This window comes from Dasypus novemcinctus, chromosome X (assembly GCF_030445035.2).
Source record: "Dasypus novemcinctus isolate mDasNov1 chromosome X, mDasNov1.1.hap2, whole genome shotgun sequence".
Taxonomy (NCBI): domain Eukaryota; kingdom Metazoa; phylum Chordata; class Mammalia; order Cingulata; family Dasypodidae; genus Dasypus; species Dasypus novemcinctus.
In genome coordinates this window covers 20213442-20225442 of record NC_080704.1, presented here as the reverse complement: position 1 = coordinate 20225442, position 12001 = coordinate 20213442, and the positions used below count along the sequence as shown (strand labels likewise).

General features: G+C 44.1%; 1 protein-coding gene across 8 annotated transcripts in view; it reads right to left on the bottom strand.

Annotated features, from left to right (window-relative positions):
- Nucleotides 1-1041: 1041 nt before the first annotated feature.
- NHS (NHS actin remodeling regulator) overlaps nt 1042-12001 on the bottom strand; it is a 356077-nt gene continuing 345117 nt past the window's right edge. For all 8 annotated transcript variants that reach the window (XM_058292148.2, XM_058292149.2, XM_058292151.1 and 5 more), the window contains 3 exons: nt 8239-11223; nt 7804-7930; nt 1042-5237 (listed from right to left, as the gene is read on the bottom strand). In XM_058292148.2, the coding sequence (XP_058148131.1) occupies nt 4631-5237; nt 7804-7930; nt 8239-11223 (3719 nt within the window). In that variant the 3' untranslated portion in view covers nt 1042-4630. The remainder of the gene's footprint in view (nt 5238-7803; nt 7931-8238; nt 11224-12001) is intronic.

Here is a 12001-nt window from a genome sequence, read left to right as displayed (position 1 = left end):
GAGAGACAGCGACGGAGGCGGGGCCTCGCCTCACCCAGCGTGGCGGCGGGAGCCCGAGCCTGCGCGAAGTCAGATTTCAGTTGGCTGAGGTGGGCGGTGGGCGGGAATTGGAATCTGACGTCAAAGCCCCGAGGCGTGAGACTCCCACCAAGGGACGTTTCCGCGGCTGCGTAGTAGAGTTCGACGCGCAAGCGACGCTCTCAGCGGCCGGAAGGCCACGGCTCGAGGGGGTGAGGCAGTTTGGGGCGTGGCCTCCCCTGTTTTGTCATTGGGAGCCCCCCCCCTTTTTTTTTAAACTCTGCACATTAGCGGTTAGGGGGAATCCCGCCTGTCTTCCACCCCCTCGGTCGCCCCCTAGAGGCTGACGTAGATTGTCTCCCGGCGGCCCGCAAGGGCGTGACCGCGCAGGGGGCGGGGCAGAGCCTGAGGGGTTGCCCCAGGTGCAAAACTGGGAGCCATGGCGATTCCAGGGCAGCCTCGTGCGGGGGGCGGCGGTGGCCCGCTGGCCTGGCTTGAAATCCCAGCTCCAACCCATAGTAGCTCTGTGGCCTCGGGCAAGTCCGTTACCGGCTCTGGGCCTCAGTTTTCCCGTCTGTAAAATGGGCGTCGCGTGGGGATTACAGGAGTTCCTGCGTGCAGAGCACTTAGGACAGTGCCTGGCCCCTCAGTTTGCTGTGTAGGGGAGGCTACATGACACTATCTGGTGGCATATTGCCTTACGCCCATTTTAGGAAGGAGGCAGAGTCCGAGTACCAGAAACAGAAGTATTTCTAAATATTTCAAAGTAAAGCCATGAGCCTTTTCCTGTCCCAGCGAGGAGTTACCGGGAACGTATACTGGACATTGGCCATGGGTTCTTTTTTCTCTGGGGTACAAAGGTAGATAGAATCCATTATACCTAGGGTCTTTATGTTTTGCTCATGCTACCGCCATAACAGTTCCCCCCCTTTACCTCTGCTTGCATAGAAAATGGCCGAAAACACCGTCCCCGCTGGTAAAACCCCAAGAATGCAATTGCATAGCAATGACGAGACCACTGGGTTCATTTAATTGCAGTCACGTTTATTTGCAGTTTCTATTACACACTTTCTAGGTAATCAAACTTTTCTGATACATCTTTTTGAGAGGGGTTCACAATGAAACTGTCACCATTTTTACTAAAAATAAATACAAGACTTAAAGTGTTGCACAGCTCTAAAATATACAAAGGCTTGGATTGAATGTAAACGTTGAAAACATCTTACAAAAAAAACCCATCTTTGCAACGATTTAAAAAGTTCATATTTACAAATATTACAAAAATACAAAATGGATGCAAGTCCATAAACCATTGTCTTTTCGGCCAGCACGAACTGGGTCTAGTACCAAAATAGTTACACTGAACCTTCCTGATAGTTTTAAATCTTCCTCAGGATCTCTCTCTCTTTGTCTGCCACCACTGCAGCAAATGTACTCAATCACTGACTTTTGGCAAGAGCAAACAGTATGTTTTGTTTGCTACAACTAGTCCATGTCCTCTACTTAGCCAAAAAAAAAAAAAAGACAGAATCAAAAAGTAAAGAAAAAACTCCCCCCAATAGATGGTAGCATACATAGAAAAGAACAAAATTAAAGTCAGTGCAAACAACAGAAGAAAAGTTTGGCTTGCTGCTCTTCACAATACCTAATGTGTGTACCCTGCTTCAAGACGGCAGTGATGGTAGTCAGCCCTAAATCTTGGTCTCGAGTGCTTAAAAGCCATGTAGAGTATTCCAGATTACTAAGGAAGTTCTTGCTTTTTACTCAGTTTGTTACTGAATACTCTTTTCCACAGTGAATTTAAAATCCATCTTTATTTGGGTTTTTAAAATCTATGAAATATAAAATAGAGAAACTCTGCTATAGATTTTTTAGAGTAAAGAAAATAAGTAAAACTATATTATAAGGGTTAGTTCTGTGACCATTCCATATAGAAGGTACCTTATTGCCTCATAATTCATGTCAATATGTATTTTAAAATATATATGGTACCATTACTTAAATTAATGTCAATAATATACAGGTGACATTTTTATTAAAGCCAATTTGTGGGGTTTTTTTTTAGTCGAGATTTAGAATCACTTTTAGAGCCCACATACCTTTCTTTAAGCTTAAAAACCAAAACACCCTAACTACACAAAAGTCATACTGCAAACGAACTGCTTTTTTTGAAAATTACAAAAGCTCACCTACTGTGATTGGAATGACTGCTTTTTTTTTTTTTTACCACATTTGTCTAAAAACTTTATTTTTAAAATTTTGCCAAGTGTACTTTTCAAAGCATGAGAAAAATTTACTCCTGTTCCCATGTGGTGTCAAACCATGCTGGTTTTCTTAACTAATGGGCTCCAATGAGAAATGATGGTCCATTTTTTCAACCCTCAAAACATTTTTCTTTTAATAAAAATTATAACGCTTCGCAAATGTTCAAACCCTTTACCAGGTAGCTTATCTATCCCAGCACAAGCACCCACATCCACACTCACAAACATCCTCAATTCCTCTACCCCTCCACCCCCCAGCACCCATTTTACATACAAGGATGACAAGAAATTAAGAGATACAATTTGGGAGTGAAAACAAAACAGTAGAAAAAGCCGGACATCATTTTTTTTTCTTTCCAAACAAAAAACATCACCAACAGCAATCAGATGCTTTAATTCTTAATCTGTAAATCTTATTAGAAAGTGTTCCTATTGAAAGACAGTATCTTCTTCGACCAGGCTTTCTCACTTCATATTACACGAGTTAAACTCAAGCCACAACCCCCTTTCCACACATCCTACTTTCCGAAATACCACTTGCTTAAGCTTAAAGCCAGCTGGTATGTTCTATCATTCTAATTGCGTTCTCTTCTTTTATAGGCCACATCCCTTCTTAGTTCTCTCTACTTTCTACCTTCTCCCATTCAAAACATCATCTAAGTCCATAGCTGCTTATATTTCTGACATACTATTTCAAACATTATATTAGTTCATGTTAAAATCAGAGGTGTGAAAACCATTTGCAGATTTCAACTTGTGACTACATTTTCAGTTTTAAGACAAGAAAATTCAAGTAATTTCAAGTAATTCAGCTTGTTTCCCTGCCTTCGTTTTGTCAGAGCATGGCCTGACATCTCCTTTCCCACCCACCCCCTCCCCTTTTGCCATCAAGCAGATAGAGTAAGACCAGACCAAACACAGTTGCATGGAGCATTGTGGACCACAGCTGATCCCCATTCCCAGATTAACAGTGAATATAAATAATGCATATACATACCTACTGCCCAGCTACAGTGTTCACAGTGTCATTTCTATTTATTTTTAGGTAGCATGAATCTCGTCAGCACAGAGAGAAAGCATCACTGAAAACTCATCGCAGGTACTTACTGATAACTCAACAGCCCTGTGGCATGCTTATGGTTTGGTTTTTGTTAGTTTAAGAACCTGGAGCTAATTGCTGAACTGTTCGAGGAGGTGAAGAGTCTAGTCATTAGATCATGACTTGTGTATTTCCCCAGTAGCCTAATATAAAGCATAACCTAAAATTAACTACTCTTTTCCCTACTCATTCTCTTTAAAGCAATCCATTGAAAAATTAAAGTCTAAAGGACACTGTCAAATGCTGTTGTTCAGGGCTCTGCGTTGAGAACGACTTCTCTCGTTGGTTTAAAAAAAGAAAAAAATCAAAGCATGCTTTTCATTCTGTCGAAATTACCACATGGCAATGACAGGCCACACATTGCTATTAGCTTGTTTGGTGCTGAAATTTGTCACGAAAATGGTTAGGTCTGAATTCATTATTTTAAATTCATCACCTTTCAGTACATGACCTCAAGATTTCCTTTATTTCACCAGTTTAAAATTCATATTTGAGGTTCATCACTCAGAAATCATATTGGTGGACATTTAACTATGGTATTTGATATGAAAATGGTATTCACAGAATACAATTCTTACATTTTCTTTTGTTTTCTATAAAGAGTTGGTGTGTGGTAAATAATTGGCCACATGTCCACTCGTCATTGATAAATCTATGTACACATTTTTATCAAAAATATGGTATTTACATATGTGTAGTTCTTTCTTCTAAATTTTGCTTTAGTTCATTTTAATGTAAAAAAATACCAAACCTCCAGAGGAATTGAATCTTAAAGAGTTGGGACAGTAAGGGGCTTTATTTTCTGACATGGCAGCTCTGGGAAAAACCTTTCCTAGGTTCTGTGAAAATGAGAGATTTTCAGATTCTTTTTTATCAAAAGGAATGAGTTGGGGAGCCAGTGTGGCTCAGTGGTTGAGCGTCTGCTTCCCATGTACGAGGTCCCAGGTTCAATCTCCGGGACCTCCTAAAGAAAAATTTTAAAAAGGAATAAGATTAGGTAAATCAAACTAAGCTAAAGAAAAACATGAAGGACAGTACAGCTATTTATAAAAAAAAAAAGTAAAATCATGAAGAATGACTAAACTACCTTCCGTTTCCCTAGCATCTATTTAGAAGTTCACTGGTCAGCAGTGATGGTAGCCGCCCCCCCCCCCCCAGCTCTCTGCCTTCTCTCGAGCCCCCTCTTCATTCCCACATCCTTCTGTGACAGAGGATTTTGATGTTTGCCAGCTGGCCTGGTCTGGGCCGCCTACGTAGAGCTCTGGGAGGAACGGTCATCATGCGGGCTCCCATCGGAATTTTCCGTCTCTCCCTCGGAGATGGCCTGCATGGGAGTGTTGTAGAGCCGGCAGCGGACACTGTAACGGCTGCTGCTGGCTGCGGGGGGGGCCCGGGACCGTCCAACCCTTGCTGATGCCGAGGTGGCAAAGTTCTTGGAGGAGAACCCCTCAGCATTGACCCGCGGGGAGCATGGAGAGAGCGGGGACAATGCCTCCGCCCCGGGGGACCCCTGGTGGGCCTCATCGGGGCTTTGAGGGGAGTCCACTGTGAGGTCCCCAGGAGGTTTGGGCAGGATGGGGCTTCTCAGGATCTCCGTGGCAGACATGCGGTAACTGGGGTCCGAGCGACTGCCTTTCTTGAGAAGCAACAGCTTAAACTCTTCGTTCGAGGTGTTGGACTTTTTGGCATTTCGGTAGATGAGGCCTGGAGACCTCTGGCTGTTTGGGGTTGTCACACTGCTGCCAGGCGAAGTGACGGAACCGGCACTGTTGCCACTGCCACTCAGGGAGACTCGCGATTTGCTGCGCACAGACACGTCCCCAGAATCTTTTCTTCCAAGTACTTTCCTCTTGGACCTTTTGAGAAGAAGGAAAAGGAGGCAAATGCCTCAGTCCATGTGCATTTTTTCGTGAAACTAAAAGTGCTAGGTCACATTCACTCATTTATTTGAAGAGGCAGTCAAGGGCCTCCTCTTTGGCAGGGTGCTAAGCATCAGGGCTGAGTGATGAGGGCTGACTGCACAGCCCCTGCCCCATGAGCACCCCAAGTCCAAGGGGCATGCTTTGATAACCAGTTCGCAGAAACTAGGTTCTGGAAATGGCCATGTTAATAACAAGTAACATGGAAGCCAGAGGTTCTAGAGGAGGACTTGCTGGGAAGTATTGGAAAAGGAGAAGAAAATATCACTCTCTGCCTCCCAGTTATCATGCATAGGTTTCTCTGATGAAATCTGTCTCTGCAATACAGATGAAATGCTCTGATGTCTGGGATTGGCTTCCAAATAACACAGGAGGGGGGGAAGTAGATGGAGGTGTGGATAGGACAGAATTGACCATAGGTGGATGACTGACAGCCAGGGGTGATGGCTATCGGGGGGCGCACTGTACTCTTCTTTCTACACTTTACATTTCTCCACACAAACAGTCTTTAAATTGACTTTTAAAATAAATCAATCCATCTTTGGCTGCAGATTCTGTGTTCCTTAGCTACCTAGGAACATCAAGGGTATCTTAAGCAGAAAGCCAGCATTCTGAGGACTGAAAACACAGACCATCTCTAGTGCTCTTAAGGCTTTGTAAGCTCTCAAAACAAACAAATCTGGTCATGGTGGTGTAAATAAATAGATACCACACAGACTCAGTACCACACAGGCATTATTATCATGTTATCAGTCGTCTTTGGATAAGTAAACAGATGTAAATACAACAAATTTTCAGCATTGGTTGAAAATTTAACCCATTCATTGATAACTCTTTGGTAACATGCTTTCTCACCAACTTAAAAATTTGTGAGGTAGAGACAATGCAAGCTTTGGAATTGGATATCAGCCAGGTTTTGGTCTACAAAAACCTTTGTGGCTGTAATCTTGCATATGCCAGTGCCTGGCACTCCAATAGGGTAGAAGTTTCAAACTAACATTTGCTTTTAGCATCTACTAAATTTTAGACCCTAATATGTTATTTTATCATTAAAATCCAATATGTGAGCTGTAGGTATCCTCATTATGGTAAGGGAGCAGATAGAGAGGGTTTAAGTTATTTAAGACTGCATAGGAAGTGGCAGCGTTGGGATTCAAATCTAGGTTTCTCTGACTCCATTATTTATGTCCTTCCCACTATTCCAAGCACTCGCATTTGATTCTTTGGGATAAGAACTTGGCTCTTTAACACACATAGCATTTTGGTAATTTGTCCTAGGGTTGAGGATAAGGGGGCAGGGGGGATAAGTGTGAGGAAATATAATCAAAGTGTAGACCAGACATGGGGACAAAGAAAAAGAAAACACTGATTCTCCACCCCCAGTGTGGAGAAGTGGGCCTGCTAAGGTATACACAACAGCTGTTGCCGACTGGCTCCTTTAAGAAAGAAAAAGTTGTTAAAGAGTTGTTGATCCTTCTTTATGAGACAACCACATCAACAGAAAACAGAAGTTCCCTTAAAGAGTAGAATCCTAGGACAAAAGATTGCACAATGCTTGCAAAGCATTTGCCTCAAAAATTATAACCTTATGAGATAGAAAAGATAAGGCCCACATTTTGTCCCTTGGAACTTACATCGAGGTCACCGCAGCCTGGTATAAGAAGGCAGCAAATACACTATGAGAAGGACTGTGTGCGTCATGATTGGCTAGCTCAGGGTGAGATGTGTTTTCTCTCTGTTCTTTGGTCACAGGCTGTAAGGAGTCTTCTTGTAAATGTGGGCCACTGAGCACCTGGGTGCAGCGGGGCAGGCAGGAGAATATGTGTGGGCGGCACGGACATGGCACTGTCCTGGGAAAGCCACCCAGAGTACATCCCCTACTGGTGGGGTATAGGCATAGATTTTAGAGATGAAGGCCAGTGTTAGGAAAGAAATCTAAGTTTTTAAGAGAAGAGGAAAAAAAATGAAGCTATGATTAGTTCTGAGATGTGAAATGGATGGGTAAATACATGGGATTGTCTCAAACTTGGGCCTCTGATTCTTCTGATGCATCAGCTTATGTTTGTCTCTACTAGTGTGTGATTACAGCTTTGAGCAAATTCAGAGGAATCAAAAAGTTCAAGGTTCAAGAAATTATTTAAAGGCAAGGACTGTACTAGAATTTGAGCTTGCACTCTAAACTACTTAACTCCAAGTTGTTTTCAAATAAAACCCTGTTCCAGAATCTCTCTCCTGGGGAACAAAAAACATCTTTCCTCAGCAGTTCTTAGGAAAGCCCCCATATGAGTTCTGTTTAGCTCTACATAAAGACTCACATTCCCAATGTGAATATCAGCGTACCGATTTGATTTGGAAAACGAATTTCCTTTGCTTGGCCTTGTTTGTGCAGAATATATTACGAGTAGGAAAGGCCTTCCCGCATTTGCATTCCATGAGGGGCATTCTGAGAAGTAAAACCTTTGTTGTGCCTTTTGTTGGTTGGGACATGGTAAGGTGGCCTCACCTGTGAATGACGGCAAATAAATCCTCAGTCGTTCGAGGTTTGTTTGGAGACACGAACACAGCTTCCACTTCAGTTCGAGAGTCTTCACTGAGTGGTGAGATGATGGAGTCATCGCTTGGTGATGATTCTTAAAATAAGAATAGAAGTACCTTTAGGAGGGAGTGCCCAGCACACTACTGTGCTTCCCCGAGGTAGGGCAAAAACAAACAGGAGTTACTTTATGGCCATTTTTTTATATGAGCGAGAACTATCTGTCAAAGCTTAATTCCTCAATGACAAAGGCTCATATCTCAATTTCTTTTTTACCAAGTGTAAAGAAATAGTGGAAGGAAACCAACATCCAGAGCTGTACAGTGTTACGGGGAATGTAAGGAAAAAAATTCAGGCCACATCATGAGACATGCCTCCATTGTGACAAAAATATGAACAACTGACCTTTCAATGAATCCTCATCCACACTTCCATGGGTCTCCTCTGCTCTGCTGTTATCAGAGGCACTTTTGGCTGAAATACCTGAAGCAATATTTTCCTGCTTGGAACATTTTTCAGGGAATGAATTTACAGTTGATATCTCTGATTCATAGCTGATATTCCCAGGCACTTTGTCATGGCGGTGGCTCAGAGCAAGTTGATGCTGAAGTTGATTGCTCATGTCTGCTGCTCTGGTTGGTGAGTCTGACTGAGATGTGATTACATCCACGGATTCAGGTTGTGGCCCTTCTTCCCAATCGATAGAGGATGCCTTCTGTATCTGTTCTAGGGTTCCATCTAGCCCAGGTCCATATTGTATGGTTTTACCCTCCAGCTCATTTGGGTGGGCAGCAGAGACCCTCTGGAACCCTTCTGTGGGTAAATTGCAGATTTCACTTGGTGCATTTTCTGGAGTAGGCTCATTCCCCCTATGTATTTGGTCTTTCGTGACAGTTACATTTAGAAGCTTGCTGCCAGCTGAGGTTACGGCCTCTGGATCACAATGATTCTTCATGTCAAAACTAGGTCTTTTTTCGAACTGTCCTTTATCTGGTCCAATCTCACCTGCAGAGGAGTCTACAAAAGACAGTATGGTGTCTTCAGCAGAGTACTGACGTGCTATTGATTTCTTAGTTATGTGCAGCCTAACCTTACCAGGAGACAAGGCAGCCATCGTGAGAGTGCTCTCCTCTAAGTAGGGGAGATCCATATTGTTGCCTTCTTTCCGCTTAACTTCTTCAGACTTACTGACGGACCTCAGGTTAACAGATTTCAGGACTGTTGGTGTAATTGCGAGGGACGGTGGAGGGTTTGATCTTAGCGTTTCTCCTACTATGTTCTGCTTACCATGACTAAAAACATGCAGTGGATGACGGTGGTGGAGGGGTTTATTCAAGACATTATGAAGAGCACTTAGGTCAAGATGGGTAGGAGGTATAATTGGAAGTTCAAGATCTTTACTCAGTGAGAGTGCACCATCTTTTAAAGAAGGTTGCTGTAGCGAGGATTTCCTTTCTGGAACTTTAGGTTTTCTTTTGCTACCTCCAGGGGACAATGGACCAGAAAAGAAAGCTGTAGGGAAAGAGGATGTTGGTGTTTCAGACTGGCTTGAGTAGCCACTGGATGGCGATGCCAAGCCAGCCAGTTTTTCTGGTGAAGCCAGCTTAAACTCATTGTCAACAGAAGGAAGGGATGGGGTGGTGGCTCTTGATTCTGACTGGGAGGTTTGGGATTCAGAGCTCTCTGGCGATTTGATGCATTCTATTACTGTGGTACCCGTAGCTGTGCTTGAATTAGATAAAGATCGATAAGGATCATTTGTTTTCAAGTCATTTAGAAGCCAGAGATCTGCATAGTGAGTTGATTCAGCACCTTCATCTTTGAATGGTGGAATATCTGAAGTATCTAGCTGAGGTTCCTTAATACCATGCTCACTCTGGTTCATCCAAGAAGGTTCCTGCTTGGTGGGAAGACTGGCATTTTCCATTCGAGAAGGCGTGTTGGAGAAATCAAGAGGCAGCTTCATTTCCCTGGAGCTGTGAGGCAGGTGCTGACCACCACTTATCTTTGGTTCTTTCTTCTCAGAAGCATCTGCATTTCCATCGGACTTCCTCAAGGATGAGCTACGTTTAGGTGGGGTCGGCTTGGCCTTTGGTTTCCTGAAAGAGAGGCTTGGTCTCCCCTGCCTCCTGTGGTCTAAGTAGTCTGGCCAGGCACAGTCTGGCAGGCTAGGAGGAGCCCCGACCCCCTGGCCATTCTCAGGGCCCAGGGCTGCATAGTGGCAGGCGTAACTCTTACTACCTTTGAGGCCACAGTCAAAGTGCATGGAGGTATAGTATCCTTCTGTGTCCACCGAAAAGTGAGAGCCAGCGTCCGCTTTGTCTGATGGAGACTTTTCCAGAAAGCTGTCGTAAGTGGCCATGCTTGTGAAGCTCGGGCAGCCCAGGCTGTCTGCCTTGGGACGCTCCGGACTAAAATCCTGGCGGCAGGAGGAATCATGATGGTGGTGTAGGTAATTCCACTCACTGTCACTTGTGTTGCTATTGCTGGGATCATCCAGCAGGTCTGCAACAGTGGAGGTAAAGGAGTTCGCCCGGTGGCCTCTCCCTTTATCCAGGTGGTCATTGTACTGCTCTGTCACAAAAATGCTGGAGTCCTCATTGGCATGAGGGGCCGTGTTCAGAGACAACTCGGAGTCACAGTGCGAAGAGCCAGTAAGGGGAGGAGAAGCTGCAGGCGGGATTGTCTCTGAGGTCTGCGAGGGGCACGTGGAGCTGCTCCCACTCCAGTTTCCGCTGGACGACTGGTGGTCATCCTTCTGGTCCATGTGGCTTCTAAGGAGGACGCCAGCCGTGGAGATGCAGTGGATGGGGCTCCCAAAGGTGTCTGAGTTGGAGGAGATGTCACAGCTGCCAGAGTCAGTGGCCATGCGGGCCAGACGTGACCTGCCCCTCTCACTTAACTTGTGCTGGGGGCTGTGCAGATGTTGAGCACAGGCCAGGCTCAGTGTAGGCAGGTGTTCTTGTGCGCCTGGGCTGCCGGGGACCTCGCTGCCATCATTAGGGCTTCTTTCACAGTCACCCACGAAAGCCTCCCCCTCTTCGTACGCTGAGGGTTGATCACCCACCTTGGGCTCAGCATCCGCACCTCTGTTGTTACCCTCCCGAGGAAGGCTTCGAGACCTTGTGCGGCTGCTTGCCGCAGCGGTAAACATGGTGTCACCTTTGTCTGCCAGCGCGGAAATGTTGCCAGCGGAATGAGAAAGGGAAGCGGCAATGCTTTGGCCCCTTTGAGCTCTGATTCTCCTTCTGGATGGAGCAGCAATGAGAATATCCTCAGTTTGGCACTCAGAGTCCCTGGTTCCGGACCTCCGATTGACAGCGCTGGAGGGGTCTGGATTTGTGTGCACGATCACATTCCTTTCCCTGGCCACTGGCGATTCATCGGAATCTAGGGCACACGAAAGCATGGTGAGGTATTTTATATTCAGCACACTAGTGCACATTCTGAGGGATGCCCACAAATCTGTGGGCTGGCATGTCAGAGCTTTTTCCTATGGAAAAGAATACTCCTATAAAATTAGGAGAAAGTAAAAAATGCCTTGGGGAATCTCTCCCCTCCATCTCTCTCTCTACACACACGTATATGTATATATGTATACATATCCTAGGAGAAGATATGCTTTCAGATATCTTGTAAATTATTTCTCCCTTTACTACCAAATTACTTTGCCCAGTAAGTGACTAGGTTTTCTTTAACTAAAATCCATTTTATCTTCTTGGTACCACTATGATATGCACTTAATTTTTATTTTATAATATAAACATAATGATATAAAACCCACAGAACTCATGATAAAAAAAATAAAAATCTTATTTATAAGTGATTATACCATAGTAGCAAAAACAACCATAGGAATAGATATTCTAAATATATCAAATGGAAAAAAATGTTACCAAGGGCATCATATTACCAATATTCAGTATTTAATGGGATATGCTTGAAATTTACCTTCTAAAATATTTAATGCCATAAAGTACATCTCTCTTCAAATAAAGTTACAATTCCCCCCAACTTTCGCTGAATCTTGTTACTTTTTAGTCATAATTTCTACCTTAATACAACTTTTTAAAAAATAGCAAGAGATAACATTTCAGCCATAAGACCTGAATTTATATGCCCAATTCCATAAGACCAAACCTTCAGAGTCAGAGAATGGCGATTTTAA